General features: G+C 42.4%; 1 protein-coding gene across 4 annotated transcripts in view; it reads left to right on the top strand.

Annotated features, from left to right (window-relative positions):
* DGCR2 (DiGeorge syndrome critical region gene 2) overlaps window positions 1–20,287 on the top strand; it is a 97,305-nt gene extending 77,018 nt beyond the window's left edge. For all 4 annotated transcript variants that reach the window (XM_077461608.1, XM_077461607.1, XM_077461606.1 and 1 more), the window contains 5 exons: window positions 1,880–2,056; window positions 2,871–3,074; window positions 13,933–14,085; window positions 16,499–16,735; window positions 17,629–20,287. In XM_077461608.1, the coding sequence (XP_077317734.1) occupies window positions 1,880–2,056; window positions 2,871–3,074; window positions 13,933–14,085; window positions 16,499–16,735; window positions 17,629–17,882 (1,025 nt within the window). In that variant the 3' untranslated portion in view covers window positions 17,883–20,287. The remainder of the gene's footprint in view (window positions 1–1,879; window positions 2,057–2,870; window positions 3,075–13,932; window positions 14,086–16,498; window positions 16,736–17,628) is intronic.
* Window positions 20,288–20,535: the final 248 nt, after the last annotated feature.

Here is a 20,535-nt window from a genome sequence, read left to right as displayed (position 1 = left end):
TTGTCCCAGTATCGACAGATCCAGGTAAGTCAGTCAGTCAGATTCCCTGAACTGGTGGCTGAGGTCCCCAGTGATTAAGTCCGGGAAGTTGTTCCTACCTCTGAAAGGGACTGTGATCACAAGGGATATCAGCTTATCTGGCTGGGGTGGAGTGATTGGGGGTTCAGTCGGCTTAGGTCCTCTGGTCGATGGAAGAATCCAAGTTGCTGATCAATCTGCTCGAGCTAAGAGCGATCAGGCTGTGCCTCTCCGCATGGTCGATGAGACTACAGGGGCATCTGATCAGGATCCAGTCAGACAACGCCACGTGGCATACGTCAATCATCAAGGAGGAACAAGAAGCTCAGCTGCCGCACGGGAGGTCCCTTTACATACTTCAGTGGGCAGAGCGACACATACCAGCCCTGTCTGCCATTTACATCCCGGGAGTGGAGAACTAGCAGGCGGACTATGTGTCGCCAGATGCTGGACTCAGGAGAATGGGCGTTTCATCCGGAGTTTTTCAGGCTACTGTGCCTGCAGTGGGGCACACCAGACGTGGATCTTCTGGCCTCCCGTCTCAACCAGAAGGTGCCAAGATTCATGTCCAGGATGAGAGATCCTTGGGCAGACGCGCTGGTGGCTCCGTGGGATTAGTACCAGCTGATCTATGCCTTTCCTCCACTGAAACTGTTACCACATCTGCTTCGCAGAGTAGGGAGGGATCCCAGTGATTATGGTCCCCCCAGATTGGCCTCAGCGACCTTGGTACGCAGACCTAGTGCACCTGGTGGCAGACGCCCCCTGGCGATTGCCGTTACAAGAGGACCTTCTGTCTCTAGGTCCGATTTTTTTTTTTTTTTTTTTTATTTTTATTTTTATTTTTTTTTTTTTTTCCCCCCATCCTGCTTTACCATCGCTGGCTTTAACGGCATGGCTGTTGAGAGCCAGGTGTTGAGGAACTGGGGTCTGTCGGGACCCCCCCTCCCCCCGTGTCTCTAATTACTGCCACACAGTCATATTGGTCCTGATCACTGCTACAGCAGTCCTATTTTCCCTAATCACCGCTACACTAGGTAGTGTGTAGTGTCCTGGTGCTCCAGGGCCTCAAAAAATGTCATGGGTAGTCCGGAAGTTAGATTTTTAAAGTGTGCGCCTTGAAAGCCTGAAGGTGCTCCTTGAATTTTGGACCCCTCTATGCGTCTAGGCTGTGAAAAAATCTCGCACAGCAGAATGTGCTTTTGGGTGTAATTATATGTATGCTTATAGTGTGTGTGTGTGTGTGATAACATGTTAAAATTTACAGGTTTGTGGAATTTTTTTTAAATCTAATTTGGAGGTATTTGTACTGTCCTGGCATTTTGGGGCATTAAGAAATGAGAGGGGAATTCAATACAATCGGGACTAATCAATTTTCAAATATATACCAGAGTTTTGTAGACTCTCTAACCTTCACACAGACTAAATAATATACACTGATCTGCTACTTTTTTTGGGTAAAAATAAGCCAAAATGCGTTTTGGCCTAAATTTAGTAAAAATAAATAAAACATTTATTTACAAAATGCATAAACTAAGAAAAATGTATGCTCTTCCCCTTTTATTTATTTTATTTATTATTTCGGTATTTTTTTCATTTTATGTAGCAAAAGATAGAAATAAAATAGTGGTGGTTAAATACCCCCAAATTAAAGCTCTATCTATCGCAACAAAATTATAAAAATTTCCTTTGGGTACAACGTTGCATGTCTGAGAAATTGTCATTCAAAGAGTGACAGCGCTGAAAGCTAGAAATTGGCCTGGTTTGGAAGGGGTAAAAGTGTCTGGACTTGTTTTTGGTCTTTGAAAATAGCTAGATTGGTACTTGCATCATAAATGCCTTATGTCATGTCATTTCTCAGGTTCCTCTGAAGTATTCTTACCCCCAGTGCCCATATTTGGTTCAGCAATGTCTGAGAATGAGAATATATTGTGTGCACAATTGCAGTATTTCCATCTGCCTTCTCTACGGCACCATGGCCTGCACAGCTGGTACGCTGAGAACTGTTATGAAAAGTCATCCTTCCTGTGCAAGCGCAGTAAGTAGGTTTTTACTATTTTCTATACCCGTTTTATATATTAAACAATCACCACCCTTTAAAATAATCTATTTTGTTGCTTTGCAGCCTGAAATGAAGACGCACATTTTTTGTTTTATCCAGCTGTAGCCTGACTGCATGGGAAACATTTTCTTGCTTGGAGTTGGGCTTTAAAGCAAAGAAATCTCAAATTACTTTCAAACATGTTCTCTGAGAAGTTACATACAATTTTTCCTCGTTTTCTATTGAAACCTCTATTCGTGTATACCCAGCTTGCCTGCTCACAGGCACTAATGTGACACTAAGGCCCCCTTCACATGGGGAGACCCTTTTTGAGAACAGCAGGGGATCTGTCTACTGATCACTAGGTCAGTTTATGCAGAGTGGAAATGGTCAATGTCCGCTCTGCTCTGTCCGTGGCCCAGAGTAACCAGATTCTGCCTGTCTGTTTACCCTCGAGTGCACTCCATTACGATCAGTGTTTTTTTTTTTTTTTTTGGACTGGATCCGACCTGAGGTAGGCTGGTCTTGTGTCTGTTTTACACCCATCAGTCCATAAAGGTGAATGCACCAATCGAGCTGGTCTGCCTAAAAAAACAAAAAAAAAAAACTGAAAGGCGCACCTGATTCTGTCATTTGATAGGGGCCTAATTACTTCACTAAGTACTGGTGTGTGCAAAAAGAATGCTGTCTCCAAACGCAGAAAAGAAAACCTGTTAAAGCTGAATTTTTTTTTTTTCATAGCCGATAAACACTTTTATAGTAAATAATGCAATGCTACTATAATTGCTCAATATTGCTATTTCTTTGCTAGGTCAGACTTGTGTTGATATCAAGGACAATATTGTGGATGAAGGCTACTACTTCACTCCTAAAGGGGATGATCCATGTCTGAGCTGCACTTGCCACAATGGAGAACCTGAAATGTGCGTAGCTGCTCTATGCGAGAAACCACAGGGATGCCAGCAATATCGCAAGGATCCCAAAGAATGCTGCAAATTCACTTGTCTTGACCCAGGTAATTGGGACTCCCTTAATGTTGTAAGTTATGGGGTAGTTGTATGATTTATAAGTGTGTTTATCGATCTATATGTAGGCAAGGATAGCTATAACTTATATTTAAGGGCACATCATTTTTATATTAGCGAGATGTTTGTTGTGGTAAAGGTCCTGACCAGATGGGCCTGTGATGAGATGGTTTCCAGGGTTATAAAGCGGTGTCTGACTGCACACATTGAAAACCGCTCTATGGAATTCCTCAAAAGAAACCTGTTTAGTTAACTGCCACTAGATAGATGATGTACACAATTGCTTATTTTAGTTCATGTGACATCAAGGGGATAATCAGAAACCCCTCCAATGTTTTTGACTGGCAGAAAATTTTATATGAAATGATGGCTACTTAAAGTGTTTGTAAAGTCTCATTTAACTACTTAGCAACCGGCCCATAGCCGAATGAAAGCGGTTTCTTAACTCTGGAAGAGCGTACTATGACGTTGTCCCAGAATTCCGCTCTTGCCCCCTGGGGTGCGCACCCGAGAACATCTGTGACGCATTTCACTTGTAAACAAACCGGCGTCATGTTATGACGCCGATTCCTCTCTATGTACCGATCGGTATATTGTGAGAGGAGAGGGGGAGAGATCGGATGGCGGCAGTGCTGTGGGCTGGATCTGTAGTGTCCACAGCGCTGCTCTGTGACAATTGCAGTCACATCCAGCCAGCCAGCCATCCATCCATCCATGCTCAGCCATCCCTCCATTCTCTACGATGCCCAGCTGTACCCTGCCATGCTCAGCCTCTGTATGTGGCCAGGCTGTGGAATACATACTCGGGAGTAGGAAAATCTATTTTGGGGTGTCATTTTTGGTGTGTACATGCTATGTGTTAGGAATATTGTATAAATGGATAAAGGGCGGCACAGTGGTGTAGTGGTTAGCACTCTCACCTAGCAGTAAAAAGGGTCACTGGTTCGTATCCCAACCACGACACTACCTGCCTGGAGTTTGCATGTTCTCCCTGTGCCTGCGTGGGTTTCCTCCGGGTACTCTGGTTTCCTCTCACACTCCAAAGACATGCAGGTAGGTTAATTGGCTTCTGTCCAAAATTGGCCCTACTATATGAATGGGGACCCTGGGTTGTGGGCTCCTTGAGGGTAGGGACCGATGTGAGTGTACAATGTACAGGGATAGGGACAATTGTAGACACTCAGGCTGAACTAGATGGACTGGTGTCTTTATGTAACTGTGTTTAAAAAAACAAAAAAAAAAACAAAAAAAAAAACGTTTTAACCACTTCCCGCCTGCCGGCCATCGTATGACGTCCTTGACTCTGTGTGGGGATATCTGAATGATGCCTGCAGCTACAGGCATCACTCATATATCGGCTTTTTCAGGCAGCGATTCCCTACACCATAAGAATGATCATAGCGGCTGTTCCACTGCTTGATCGTTCTTACAGGAGGCAAGAGGGGATGCCCCCCGCCGCACTCCGGTGCGTCTACCGACTCACCGCTACGATCGAAGCCAGGTTCTTCTTTTTTTTTTTCTTTTTTTTTTTTCAGGCTTTCCAGCCTAGAGGTGAGGTTGACCCTATATCTTACTGTAAAGAGGACCTGTCATGCCATATTCCTATTACGAGGAATGTTTACATTCCTCGTAATAGGAATAAAAGTGATAAAAAAAATAGATTTTTGGGAAAAAAAGTGTCAAACTAAAATAAAGTAAAATGCACAATAAAAAAAGAATTTAAAGCGTCCCTGTCCCCATGTGCTTGCATGCAGAAGCAAACGCATACGTAAGTCCCGCCAAATATGAAAATTGTGTTCAAACCACACGTATTGCTGTGGCCGTTATAGCAAGAACAATAATTTTGGCCTTAGACCTCCTCTGTAACTCAAAACATGTACCCAGTAAAAAAAATTTTTAAGTGTGGCCTATGGGGATTTTTAGGTAGCGAAGTTTGGCGCCATTCCACGAGCGTGTGCAATTTTGAAGGGTGACATGTTTGGTATCTTTTTACTCGGCGTAACTTCACCTTTCACATTAAGGAAAAACATTGTTTTGTTATTTGTCCCTAGGGGTGCAACGGATCGTCACCGATCCGTGATCCGAACGGGTCACCCCACTCGGATCGGCACATGCTGCGATCTGCAGAGCGCTCCGCGGTCTTGGCCTTAGGAAAGGCCGCGGCTTCGGCCTAGCTCCGAAGCGGCGGCCATCTTTCTACACCCAGGCTGTTTACACTGTGATCGATCCGTCGGAGCGATCACTTGTAAACAGACATGACGCCGGTTCCTCTCTCCCCTCTCTACTAATCTGTACAGTGGAGGGGAGATATGGGATGGAAGCAGCCATCCCTCCATGCTCTGCCGTTCCCTGCCCAGCCATGCTCTGCCGTACATATATATTCTTTTATCTTAACTTTACAAAAAATAAGTACATAAAAAAAGTAAGATAATAATACTTATATATAATATATATATATATATATATATATGTATGTATGTACTAGTTATATTGTTGTATCTTACTTTTTTTTTTAATGTACTTATTTTTTGTAAGGTTATCCAAAGGATTAATTAACTAATCAAAAAAACATCCACTAGATTCATTAAAAATAAATAAATAAAAATAGTCGAATAGTCATTGACTAATCGAAAAAATAATCGATAGATTAGTCGACAGACAAATTAATCGTTAGTTGCAGCTCATATATATAATTATTCATATTCCCACAAAAGTGATTGCACCCCTCACATTCTTGTAAATATTTTATATCTTTTCATGTGACAACACTGAAGAAATTACTTTGCTACAATGTAAAGTAGTGATTGTACAGCTTGTATAACAGTGTAAATTTACTGTCCCCTCAAAATAACTCCACACAGCCATTGTCTAAACTGCTGGCAACAAAAGTGAGTACACGTCCAAGTGAAAATGTCCAAATTGGGCCCAAAGTGTCAATCTTTTATGTAGCCACCATTATTTTCCAGCACTGCCTTAACCCTCTTGGGCATGGCGTTTACCAGAGCTTCACAGGTTGCCACTGGAGTCCTCTTCTACTCCTCCATGACGACATTACAGAGCTGGTGGATGTTAGAGACTGTGCACTCCTCCACCTTCTGTTTAAGGATGCCCCACAGATGCTCAATAGATCTGGAGACATACTTTGGCAGTCCATCACCTTTACCCTCAGCTTCTTTAGCAAGGCAGTGGTTGTCTTGGGGGTATGTTTGGGGTCGTTATGTTGGAATACTACCCAGCGGCCCAGTCTCTGAAGGGAGGGACTCATGCTTTGTATGAGTCCCAGTACAGTATGTCACAGTACATGTTGGCATTCATGGTTCCCTCAATGAACTGTAGCTCTCTGGTGTTGGCAGCAGTCGTGCAGCCCCAGACCATGACACTCCCACCACCATGCTTGACTGTAGGCAAGACCCACTTTGCTTTGTACTCCTCACCTGGTAGCCGCCACACACGCTTGACACCATCTGAACAAAATACGTTTATTTTGGTCTCGTCAGACCACAGGACATGGTTTCAGTAATCCATGTCCTTAGTCTGCTTGTCTTCAGCAAACTGATTGTGGGCTTTCTTGTGCATCATCTTCAAAAGAGGCCTCCTTCTGGGATGACAGCCATGCAGACCAATTTGATGAAGTGTGGGGTAGAGGTCGACCGATATGGGTTTTTCTCTGGCCGATGCCGATATTTAGAAATCATGGCGGCCGATAGCCGATTATATGATGCCGATTTTTTTGGGCCAGTATGTTAGGCCGATTTTATTTTATTTATTTATTTTTTTCCTTTTTATTTATTATAATTTTTTTTTTTAATCCCCCTTGATCTAACACACCTTTCCCATTGGGGCGTTTTTCAGGCGCTTTTGGGCTAAAAATAGCGCCTGTAAAGTGCCTGCAAAATGGCTCCCCTGCAGTCTGTGTGAAAGACAGAGTGCTTTCACACTGAGGCGATGCGCTGGCAGGATCTTAAAAAAAAGTCCTGCAAGCAGCACGTTTGGAGTGGTGTATACCGCTCATCCACCACTCCTGCCCATTGATATGAATGGGCACCACTGCCGAAGCGCATGCAATGCGATTTGGCAGCAGTGCTTCATGGGTGCATTTAACCTCTTCCTTGGCCGCTAGCTGGGTTATATGTGCCCCACTAGCAGCCAAATAGCACCGCTAAAATGATGGTAAAGAGCCGCTAAAACTTGCTTTTTACCATCAACGCTCCAGTGTGAAAGCGGCCTTCATAAGTGATACAGAACATTTCTTACATTTAAACATTTATTAAACAAAAAAAACCTCCAATCAGTTTACTTGTATGTATGATTTGGATTAAAAAAAAACAAAAAAAAAACCTATGTATTAAATAAAAACAGGCAGTCAAAACTTTTGGACGAAAAAAAAAATGGGCTAACTACTGTTTTTATTATTTTTAAATAGTGTATTTTTTTTCCCCAAAAAAATGCATTTGAAAGACCTCTGTGCAAATGCCGTGTGACATAAAATATTGCAACAACCGCTATTTTATTCCCTAGGATCTCTGCTAAAAAATTATATATAATTTTTGGGGGTTCCAAGTGATTTTCTGGCAGAAAATACAGGATTTTTACTTGTAAGCAACAAGTGTCAGAAAAGATTGTCTTTAAATGGTTAAACTGAGAACTTCTACACACAGAGATGATTTCATTCATTCAAGTGTAAACATTGTATCTTTTTGTTCTTTTCTTGGCAGTCTGCCCAGAGAGGAGGAAAGTGTTGCTATGACGACTCAGGCAACTCACACTGACTTCTATACAGAAGTCATTTCAAAGTCCCGCTCTAAATCGACTTTCTATCAGCACAATCGGCCGATGCCGATTATTTAAAAAACGGCAAATATCGGCCGATATATCGGCCGCCCGATATATCGGCCGCCCGATATATCGGTCGACCTCTAGTGTGGGGTGTATGGTCTGAGCACTGACAGGCTGATCCCCCACCCCTTCAACTTCTTTATCAATGCTGGCAGCACTCGTACGTCTATTTCCCAAAGGCAACCTCTGGATATGACGCTGAGGACATGCACTCAACTTTTTTGGCTGACCATGACGAGGCCTGTTTTGAGTGGAACCTGTCCTGTTCTACCGCTGTATGGTCTTTGCCACTGTTCTGCAGCTCGGTTTTAGGGTCTTGGCAATCTTCCTATAGCCTAGGTCAGGGATGGTGAACCTTGGCACCCCAGATGTTTTTGAACTAAATGAAAGTGGCTAAGGCAGTCGGTGCCATGTACGGACTCGGCGTCCTCGTGAAAGCATGCAGCACACAGGCAATCAGGCTTACACCTGAGCTCTTAAAAGGCTGACACGCTTTTCACTTAATGTCTCTACAGAGCAGCTGAATGAAAAGTCTGCCACAGGACATAGGTGCTCTGGAGCATGTGAGGGGTGTACACAGGCATTTCCAGTACTGGAAAATGCATTGTTGTTTAGCATCAGATTAATCTTTATGCTGCCATTGTTATTTCTACTATTGCTCAGCAAATAGTACATTTTTTAGAGCGCCTTCGCTTTTGTGCTTAGCACTATGGCTTCCAAGGTTATCACAAAGGCACCAAAAGTTGGGAACTCCAGTCATGCCTCCACACTGTTATCCTCTCCGGAGATGCCAGATATGGCAGGCCATGGTGAGTGTTTGGAACCGATTGGTGGTGCAACACTGGAAGGTTCCAGCAGTCGATACTGCGATTTCCAGTGCGAATAAAGGTTTAACTTGTCCAGTAGACAATGCACAAATGCTTAAAGATCCAACAGATAAAAAGTTGGAATTCCTGTTAAAATCCTCAATTTTTTTTATTTATTTTTTTTCCTTGGCAGAGACCGTTACTCAGCCTGCAGTCGCAGCAATAGGCATCTGTCAGTCCCTAAAGGACCAGCTCACAGATGCTCTTAAAGAGCTCCCTGCACAACAGGCTTGTGAGTTAGCTGAACTACCAAAGGCATTATGTTTTGCCATAGACGCTATGAAGGACTCTATTCACCAGGTGATTCGCCTTGCGTTTGTGCTAGTACACATGCATAGGACCCTTTGGTTAAAAAATTGGTCAGCTGAAGCTCCTTGCAAAAAGCTTCTGGCTAGTTTCCTCTTTCATGGGGAGTGATAATTTGGAAAAATATATCCAAAGATTTCTAGTGTGAAGAGTACTCTTTTGCCAGTCAAAAGAAAGTATAAACATCCTTCCTTTAAACACTCTTTCTCCTGCGCCAGGGGCATCCGCCTCTAGGCAGTGGCGAATGCCTCCGCCGTTAGACTAGAGGAAAACCTCAGAGTCAGGCCCAGGCTCAAAGGAAGACCTGGGGCCGGAAATCTGCAGAATACTAAAGCAGCAACCCTCATCATGAAGAGGCGCCCTCCCCCTCACTAGAGTGGGGGGAAGACTTCTGTATTACTCAGAAGTCTGGCATGGGGATATTCAGGACAGATGGGCCATGCCCACGGTGTCTCTAGAATACAAACTAGAATTTTGGGAGTTTCCACCGTCTCGTTTTAGGAGATCAAACATTCCCAAAGAGCCAGGGAAAAAGCAATCTGTTTCAAGCATTAGACCGATTATTGGCTCAGGGGGTGTTCATACAGATCCCCCACAGAAGAGCAAGGTTTGGGGTTTAATTCAAACCTGTTTATGGTACCAAAACCAAATGAGGTTGTCAGACCCATTCTAGAGCTAAGGAATCTAAATCGGTTCCTGAAGATCCACTCCTTTCACATGGAGTTGATCAGGTCAGTAGTTTCCATCCAACAAGGAAGAGAACTTCTGGCGTCTGTCAATATCAGGGATGCATATCTGCATGTCCCTATGTTTCCCACTCACCAAAGGTTTTTGTGATTCAAAGTGGAACAACAGCACTTTCAGTTTGTAGCCTTGCCCTTCGGGCTAGCTACAGTACCCCAGGTGTTTACAAAAGTACTGGCCGTGTGGTCAGTGTGTCTGGCTCTGCAAACCTGGACCTCCTGGTTAAAGAATTGTCCTGTCAGGATCCAATCCGACAATGCCATGGCTGTGGCCAATATCAATCACCAAGGGGCCACCAAGAGTCTCTCAGCTCAGAGGTGAACCATATTCTAACTTGGGCAGAAAACAGTGTTCCATGCCTATCGGCAGTCTTCATTTTGGGAGTAGAGAATTGGCAGGCAGACTACTTAAGTCGCCAGCAGTTATTCCCGGGGGAATGGTCTCTTCACCCCAAAGTTTTTCGGGCTGTTTGCCAAAGGTGGGGGACTCCGGACTTAGATCTTCTAGCGTCCAGATTCAACATGAAGTTGGTCAACTTTGTGTCCAGGGCAAGGAATCCACTCGCATGCGGAACAGATGCACTGATAACCCTGTTTGAGCAGTTCTCACTATCTATGGTTTCCCCCCTTGATTCAGTTGCTGCCACGGCTTCTTTGCAGGATCAAGCTGTAAAGAAAGCCGATAATTCTGATAGAAGCAGACATCGTAAATATGGCAGTGGAGGGTCCTTTGTCCCTCTATGGCCAGACCTGCTCTCTCAGGGGCATATATTCCATCCTACTTTACGAACGCTAAATTTAACGGCCTGGCTATTGAAACTCACATTCTGGAGACCCGTGGGCTTTCTGGGTCAGTTATTTCTATTTTGATGCAAGGAAACCAGCTTCCAGAACTATACATTTTAGAGTTTGGAAGGCTTATGTTTCCTTGTGTGAATCCAAGCGTTGGCACCCTCAGTGATATATCCTAGGCAGAATTCTTTCCTTTCTACAATTAGACGTAGAGATGAAGATGGCCCTGAATACTATTAAGGGCCAAGTCTCAGCCTTATCGATTTTATTTCAAAGACCGATTGCTACCCATTCTTTAGTCCGGGGTTTTATGCAAGGGGTGATGCGGATTAATCCGCCAGTTAAATCGCCCTTGAGCCCTTGGGACTTAAGTTTAGTTTTGTCAGTGTTACAAAAACAGCCATTTGAACCAATACAGCATATTCCCTTAGTCCTGACAAGGAAGCTGTTTTTTTTGGTTGCTATATCCTCAGCAAGGAGGGTTTTGGAATTGGCTGCTCTTTCTTGTAAAGGGCCATATTTGATTATTCCTGAGGACAGAGTGGTGTTACGCCTTCGTCCAGGCTTTTTGCCAAAAGTAGTTGCAGGTTTTCACTTGAACTAAGATATTGTCCTGCCATCGTGTTTTTTTTTTTTTTTTTTTTTTTTTTTTTTTTTCTTACCAAAACCATGGTCAAGGGAAGAAAAGTCAGTACATTGTCTTGATGTGGTGAGAGCAGTGAAAATCTATTTAAAGGCAACTGCTTAGATTCGTAAGACTGATGTCTTATTTATTCTGCCAGCTGGTCCTAAGAAGGGACAGGCAGCGTCTAAATCCACTGTCGCGAAGTAGATTCGACAAGTGATAATTCAAGCTTATGATTTAAGGGGTAAGATTCCCCCATTTCAAGTCAAGACACACTCTACCAGGTCCATTAGTGCTTCTTGGGCAGTGCATCACCAGGCCTCCATGGCTCAGATCTGCAAGGCTGCAACTTTGTCTTCAGTGCATACATTAACAAAATTTTATCAGGTGGATATAAGGAGATATGAGGCTATTGCCTTCGGGTGCAGTGTGCTGCATGCAGCAGTAGAAGTCCTCAGGTCTGGGAGTGCCCTATGGGTTGTGTATCCCTCCCCTCAAGTAGCATTGCTATGGGACATCCCATTTATTACTTAAGCCTCTGTGTCCCATGATGTATGATAAATAAAATAGGATTTTTATAACTGCTAAATCCTTTTCTTGGAGTACATCATGGGACACAGAGGTCTCTCCATTCTTTTTATGTGGTTTAAGTATATTGTTTGGCTACAAAAACTGAGGTACTCCTGGAAGGAGGAGGGGTTACATAGGGGAGTCAACTTCCTGTATTGGGTATACCAGTGGCAACACCTGAAAGTGGCCCATAGCCCATTAAGTAATTACTTAAGGCTCTGTGTCCCATGATGTACTCCCAGAAAAGGATTTTACAGGTAAGCTGTTATAAAAATCCTATTCTTAGCACCTAAGAAAAATATAAAATTGTATGCCGATCTAACAAACTATTCAATCTCCAATTTCTCACAGAAAAGATGTAAATGAAAATCCAAATTTAATCTGCCCAGCTGGAATGTGCCTAGACTGTGAATCCACTGAATTCCCTGTCACCAGTTATGCACATACTGTGGCACTTCTACAAAATGCAGAGATAAAGGCAATTGGACCAGCTTATCCCTAATGGAGTATTTGTGTCTGTCAATCCGATCTTTCTTTCACTTTAAGGTGTAGTATACAGATGCGTAACTTTCTCAATCGATGCTCACGCTCCCCGGGTATATCTCGACCGCTTATGGAACTGGAACGCATTTGCCACAGGAAGGAACCGATCCGGCAGTGCCTTTCGCTGATCTATGGGTCTCTGATCCGACCGGTGACAGGGTATGAGCCTGGGCTCCTTTCAAGATGGGAATCGGACCGTGACCTCCAATTCACCGACACACAGAGGGAGAAGATTCTTCACTTTGCGCAGAAGTCTTCCTTGGCCACTAAAATCCAAGAGACTGGATGCAAAATTTTGACTCGCTGGTATAGGGTCCCTGACTCTCTACACCGTTTTTATCCTCCGGTCCCCAGTACACGGGAACCCCGCAGCTTGTCTGTTGCATCTCCTGAACCGTCTAATCAAGAAGCATAAAACTTCCCTTACGATCCAGTTACTTAATGTGGCTAAAGCATGCATTCCCTTATGTTGGAGAGCTGAAAGCTCACCTCAAAATCCTTGCGGTTTTGCAAGGTTAATGAACTCTGGGATATGGAGGATCTCATAGCTACCCTACATAACTGAGAGGAGACCTTTGGAGACCGTGGCAAACACTTTAGTAACACTGATGTCTACCTACTGCATACATACTTTCCTTCTCCTTTCCCCCCCATGCATTCTCCCCCCCCCCCCCCCCCCCATGATCCGAATCCTTCCCGTTATCTGAACTCCTCTCTGGGTACGTTCTTTTTCCAGATATGACTGATTGTTATTGTACAATAACTCAATTACCTAAGTGACATAATTAGTGGATCAGAGCTAAAAATAGCCATTAATCGCTGTATAAATGACACTGGCAGGGAAGGGGTTAACACTAGGGGGTGATCAATGGAACAGACGATCGCACTGTACTCCCCTGTCAGAATGGGGATCTGCTTTGTTTACAGTGGCAGATCCCATGTTCTGCCCCTCTGAGGAGCGATCATGTATTGACCGGCGGACATAGCAGCCGCCAGACCTGCGCATTGGCTCCCCCGCCGTGCTTGTGCATAAAACGACTTATAGGGTGCGTCGTTTCACACGTTTTTGCCACATGTATGTGTGGTTAAGGGGCTTGGAAACCTTGGGTTGGAGACTGCAGAGGGCCATGTAGGCAGGAGGCAGAGAAACCCACTACATGGATCTTCCCAGTGAAGAGCTGGCCGTTGGATTACAGGCAAGCTGTGCTCCCAAGTAGCATTTCAAGAAAACTGACTATGCTAAGATGGATGGATGTTTGAAATAGGAGAGCAGGGGTACTTGCAGGATCACCAGGTAAAGAAGTGATGCAAAGAGAACAGGATACTATTTTAATGCAAGCACAACAGACACATAGCAGGAATATGAAATGTTGAGGTAACATACACTTTACATGGCAAAGAATATTTCAAATGTTTTTATGGATTTCATTTGCACCATTCTTTTTATTTTTACATGCAGCTTGTGCATTTATTTTCACCAGTTTGAATTTCAGATTGGTTTATAATACAGTTTATCAGTTTTCTTTTGAGCAGTCACTAATAAATATTTTCTATTCTCTGTTTTTAGATGGAAGCAGCCTTTTTGATTCCATGGCCAGTGGTATGCGTCTGATTGTGAGCTGTATCTCCTCTTTCCTCATCCTCTCTCTGCTGCTTTTTATGGTTCATCGGCTGCGTCAGAGACGGAGGGAACGCATTGAATCTTTAATTGGAGCCAACTGTAAGTAGTTTCCCTGCAACATTACTTTTTTCCATTAAAACATAGTTTTGTTATAATTGTGTAGAAACAGGTAGAATTATAACAGATAATAAAGTGGTTGTAAACCCATTTTTATAAGTTTATGCTACAGGTAAGCCTATAGCCTACCCTGGATATCTCCTAAACCTGTACTGTTTAGGAGATATCCCCCTGTGTCTACATGTGCCGAAGTGGTTGGCACATGTGCACTGAAACAATGGCACGTCGTGCCGTTGCTTCAGTTAGATATGCGGTTAGCGTCGGCTACCGCGCGAATGCGCAGGAGTGAAGGCATCACGGCTCCGGTCAATCACTGTGCTGGAGCCGCCATGCCTGGGAGAGATGTCTTTTTTTGTCTTGCAGGTTCTTTCTTTCTTTCTTTCTTTCTTTCTTTCTTTCTTTCTTTCTTTCTTTCTTTCTTTCTTTCTTTCTTTCTTTCTTTCTTTCTTTCTTTCTTTCTTTCTTTCTTTCTTTCTTTCTTTCTTTCTCTCTCCACTTTTAAGAATATATATAATTAGACTGTCCTGACTGCTTTAAATTGTTTTACAGTGAAATCTGAATGCTTTGTAAAAGTGTTTTTAATATAGGAAAAAAATAAAAATAGGCCAAGAGGTTGTGTAACTTGGCTAACAATAATTGAGCAATTACAAAGTGTTCTCTTCAAATGTACCCTCAATACACATCCAGGATGCAACAAAGTATAAATCAAAGCCCAATATTTATACCTTCTGGATGTATAATTATGAGGTTCTGAGGATGAGCTCAGTTCTTGCTTCGCTTATTTTGTCCATTGCATTATCCTCATTTATATCCTCCATTGGCCTGCTTTTGACCAAAATTATCCATACATAGGAAGATCTGAGCATTGACTTTTCTATAATTGCTAATAAATGGTTTTAAAGAAAAGAAACTAATGTCTGTGTTGGGAGTGCAACTTCCTGTTGCTATGAACCGGGAGTCAGACCAGTGTATCCCGACCCTTTTCAAATATAATTTCATTACCCCTTGAAAATATTTTTAGTCTCAACGTAACCCGGTCTAAGGTTTGGTTCACATTACTGTGTGTTGTGGAATGCACATATATTGTGCGTAAATAATTGATGCTGCGCTGCTCACTAAATAAAGTAATCAAAATGTGATGGTAAACACCCTACAGAGGTTAAAAAAAAAAAAAAACCTGAGGGAGAAAACAATTGGTGATCAACAAGTGGTAATGTGCAAGTATATCCATAACTACTGAATTCACAAAAAAGCTACTTGTGCACTAAACACTGCAAAATTGTAAATGCCATCCAGAGGTGTAAACCCAGCAAATGAAGTAAATGAGGGGAAAAAAAAATTTAAATAAAGATAAATAATCTAACAGTGTATGCATATACAAAGCCGTGCAAAAGACACAAGATATAGACCATATATTCCCTCCAGAGGTGCAAACACCAAAAATGATGTTACGCCTGGTGGCTGGCACTCCCTGGCGAACCCCTCAAGGTGGCGTAATAACCCTACAGTCAAGATTACTGGAGCTGTGTATGTCAATGAACTTCAGATAGAGGATTTTTGTACTTGCGTAAAATCCTTTTTTTTTTGCTAGAAAATTACCTGGAACCCCAAACTTTATATATAATTAGCAGAGACCCTAGGGAATAAAATGGCGGTTGCTGCAATATTTTATGTCACCTTGTATTTTCACAACGGTCTTTTAAACACAATTTTTTTGGAATAATACACTTTAATGAATTTAAAGAAAAAAAACATACATCTGATAACACCTGCATTCAGAAGGCGGGCAGCGGAACGTCTTGAATTTTTCAGAGTAATTTTAGCAATAAAGTGAGCGTAAATAAATTATAGTGTGTAGACTTCTGTGATGCTGTTTTGATGTTACATTTTGAAAGAAGCTGGACGCCAGCAGTAGGAAGGTGGCGGAGGCCATGTTGGTACACCCCACACTGCTCGGCGCTAAACCTTTTTAGGCTTTCAAAATTAAACATCCAAACAGCATCACAGATACCAATATGCTATATATTTTTTTTTTTCTTTACATACGCTCACTTTATCTCTACGTAGCTGGACATGTCAGATTAGAAAAGCTAGTAGCAGTGGAAGGCATGCGCAGCAGAAGGAGCATCACTGTCGTTGGCTGATCTGACGGGTTTGCTCATCTGACAGAACACCGGTTCAAAGAATATTAATTGGTTAAATGCTTATTTTATGTCTCTAGCTCACTAGGATCGATAACAGCCCTGGAAATAAACAGGCTCAGCTATAGCAGTCTATTTCTGTCCTCACTTTATTATTTGTTCTTGTTAAATAGACTCAAGTGAAAGCACCAGTTACTGCATATTGTAGGCTTTTCTATAACAGAGGCATCTGTTGATTATTTTATCTGTCATAGTGCATCACTTTAACCTGGGTCGCAGAATGCCTGGCTTTGATTATGGACCTGATGGATTTGGTACTGGTCTCACTCCCCTTCACCTGTCTGATGATGGAGAAGGTGGAGCTTTCCACTTCCATGAACCTCCTCCCCCCTATACAGCCTACAAATACTCCGACATCCAACATCCTGATGATCCTCCACCACCATATGAAGCATCGATATGTCCAGACATCATACTGTGCTCAACAACAGGTGAGAGCGCTTCTGATTCTATTATTCACTCAGAAAACGGACGTGACTTTTTAAAAAATGTTGGGTCTAAATTCAGTCAGATTGACATTCATTGCTTAATATTTCCATGCAGATGGCAAGCAACAAAGTACACGAGCTACGGGTGCAAGGATATAGTCGCACAGTCTATTTTACTTTTAGCTCACCAGCAGTATAATGGGGCAGACTAATGGCCCACACATTCCCCAAGAACTGTGCAGTTAACGCATCACACATGTAAAGCAAAAAGCTCAATTTACATTATGTATAGGATCACTGTGTAATTGAGATAATCTGTAGGGTAGCTAAAAAACCAGCCCAGAGATGGTTAAAGCGGAGCTCCAGCTATTCTAACACCCACAGAGGGTGTGTCGCCATCATGCTAGTCTTATGCCACGTACACATGAGCGGACTTGCCGGCAGAAAATGTTAGACGGAACAATTCCATAAGACATTACACTTTTGTGTGTGGGCTTCATCTGACTCCCCCCCCCCCCCCCAAGAATTCTGATGGACCCAGAAATAGAACATGTTTAAAGTCAAACTCCGAAGACCTTCGGAGTTCAGTCCGAAGAGAAGTCCGCTCGTGTGTACGCGGCATTACAGGTACCTGGTAGAAAATTGCTGACTGTTGTGCCTGAAGTGGACTGGCAGCACTTGACTGAGGGGAATTTGGGAACAGCACTGGAGCATGAAAGGGCCATGTACAACATTAAAAAAAAAAAAATAATGTAGGAGGGAAGCCCACAAAAAAAAAACTGTATTTGGGAAACAACCTAATGCTTCTGATTTTCTTTGGATGTTTTTATCTATTGTAATTATGTAATACACTTTTTTTTTTTTTTTTTTTTGCTTTTGTGAACCTAAAAAAACAGATCAAGTGACTCGTCAGTCTACAGTTTTGGGTCAGCTCTCAACTGCTAGCAGCAGCAATGCCTCTTCACCTCAAACTACAGAAGAACCACTGCCACCATCAGGCCTGCAACTGCCACAACCACAAGAAGAAACACAAGATGCTGAAGGCAGTTCACTCCTTGTGGCCCCCAGTATTTTGCAAAATGAAGCCTTCTCCAGCCCTGGTCAGACGGGGCCCTCACCCAGTAACTGTTCTCTGAACACTGTTGTTTGAAGGAGAAAGAAGAAAGCATGTGAGATCCTGGGAATGATGTGTGATCAATGATGTTGGAGTGCTGACCTGAAGAACTGCTGGGAACTTTTTAGTACTTATTTCAGGATGCTTTCAGAACAAATTTTTTTACCTTAGAATGTTTTTTTGCCTCCCCTTTAACCCTTTTGCTACCTAAAATGTTTCTGCCATTTCATGTCTCCCCAGGCAGATCATGTGATAAATAGGCGGTTTACATCTTTACGTCACGTCTTTAAATTTGGTTGATTTATCATGTAAATATTACATTTCAAGTGCTGCACTTTCTCCATTCCCAACCTAGAGTGTATGTGCGTGAGAGAGTGAGAATGACTGTATCTTCTGTAGAGTTTTTATACATATTTTGGGATTGTATTTTGCTTCTTTTGGACACTTGAACAACTTGCAATAATCAAGCAAGAACTGCAATCATGGGACCCTTGAACATGCTGTAAATTGAGCTCCAGCACGATGGAAGATGCAGAGAAGTGCTCGATGAATTTCAGGACAAGTGACTTGTTTGGCGTTCACTATGGATTTGTTATGGATTGAATACTTTTCCCTTATCCCTCCCAAGCACGCAACAATATATTTGTGAGACCTTTATATGTGACAAACTTGCATCTGTAGACTTCCAAGGAGTAGATGATATCTACAGTTGGGACCAGGAGCTTTTTTTTTTTTTTTCATTAAAGACTAATTTTCACTCCTGCTTTGAACATATTATAGATGTGTACATTTAGTGTCCCTTTTGCCTTAGTTGAAGCGATACTCTGCTATCTTCAAACAAAATGGATCATTACCATATCACTGCATGGTGACATGAGATGTTATGACTGACCTACTGGATTGATGCGAGCATGTCAGTTTGGAAACACTGCCAATTGGTTACAGGAGAGATTGTCCTAGAACTTTTCACTTTCATTTCACTTTTACAGTCCTAATAATTAAATATGTGGTCTGTTTTGGGAAAAAAAGGTTGCATTTTAAATGTGGTTTCTTCCATCAACAGTTATTCCAAAAGAAAAGTAAAGGAGAGGTTTGGCGTACATAAAAAAAAAAAAAAAAAAAAAAACGTTTACGCTCACCTCTATGCTGCAGCATAGGTGTCGACTCTAAGCTTGAGAACTGAGTGATCACTTGACCACCTATTTCTTCAGTTCTCGGTCTGCTTGGAGTGGCGAGCAGTGACTGTCAATCACTGCTCTCTTCCTCAAGCACTCACTGGGGCCCTGGGCAGGAGAGGGGACGGGCCTGACTGGCTCTGGCTTTAAGCTCTGTGCTGAGGACTGGAGCCAGCTGTCAATAAGGCAGTTGTGTGCATCCTGAAAATCCTGTGATGTCAGCTGATAGCAGGCAAGCCTGCTATTGGATGATTAGGTCACAGGAGAACAAAAACTAAGTGCACTCCTGTGATCCAGAAGAGTAGCATGGCCAAAAAAAACTTTGACCGTACTTCTCTTCTTTTTTTTTTTTTTTTTTTTTTTTTAAAGTAGCACATGCCTTCATGTACTGGTGAAAAACAATCTGTTTCTGCATCTTACTGAGAAAGTATATTTCTAATTCTACAAATTGCTATGTGATATTGCCATTTTCAGCTTTGATATTGTTTTCATCTCCTGTTCCTTTAAAATAAGGTTCATTATAGCGAATAATTATCATTATACCTTAAAGAATTTAATTGAGCCTTAGCTCTTTAAAAACTATCCCACTGCAGTTTTTTTTTTTTTTTTTTTTTTTTTTTATGAGAAATCTGGAACTTGGTATGTAACACAACCTTGGAGCTGCAACTAACTCCTGGATTACGTAAGTTTTGGCACAGTGTTTGTCACCGTTTTAAACTCTTTTAAAAAAAAAAAATGTTCACAGAGAACAGCTAATTTGGCTATTTTTATAGTGGAACTGAATTATCATAAGCAGTTGATCATAAAGTAGGTGCCTAGCTAACCCCAAATGGTGTGTCCACTACTGAAGGAGATGCACTCTTTTTTGCCTTCTGACAACTTCTTGATGACGCTTGCCTGTTGCTAAAATCTTTAGCATTCCTTTGCACTCTGTGCCCTTCGGTAACGTCATTGGTCTGAAGCTGGCAGAATGGCTTTCCATTAAAGTGATATTACACACATGGTTTCGTTTACATTGTCCCTGCTATGTCTGTATGTGGATGATGTCGCTATAATTATTTTAATTTATTAGATGCGTTTCTTTTTTAAAGTACTTTTTTCCTGCTCTATATACAGCTGTCACATGACTCAGATCTTTCTTAGCCTGGCTGCAGGGAAATATAACCAGCAGGAGTTTCTAGTCTCATGTTTAAAAAAAATAAAAAAAATCAACCTTTGGAATACAGAGTACATATTATGAATAAACTGTTTTAAATTGGCATGAAATATAGATTTGAAAGCCAATCTTTATTATTTTGTGGCAGTAACATGGTGTGGGTGAATTTCTGTCAGTCACATGTTGTCACGCCCCTTCAGCCTCTGTTTTTAGAATAACAGGGAGGTGAGGCCACCAATCTACATGTAATACCCCACCCCCTTTGTGGTTAGTGGGTATGGAGGAGGAGAGAGGGGCTGTAATTTACCACTGTGTATACGCCCACATCTGTGAATCTATAGTCACATGGGCTGCTCAG

This window comes from Lithobates pipiens, unplaced genomic scaffold (assembly GCF_037356315.1).
Source record: "Lithobates pipiens isolate NorthernLeopardFrog02 unplaced genomic scaffold, aLitPip1_a1.2 Scaffold_3, whole genome shotgun sequence".
In the NCBI taxonomy this organism is placed as follows: domain Eukaryota; kingdom Metazoa; phylum Chordata; class Amphibia; order Anura; family Ranidae; genus Lithobates; species Lithobates pipiens.
The sequence above is the reverse complement of the archived record's forward strand: the minus strand, read 5'-3'. Positions and strand labels throughout refer to the sequence as shown.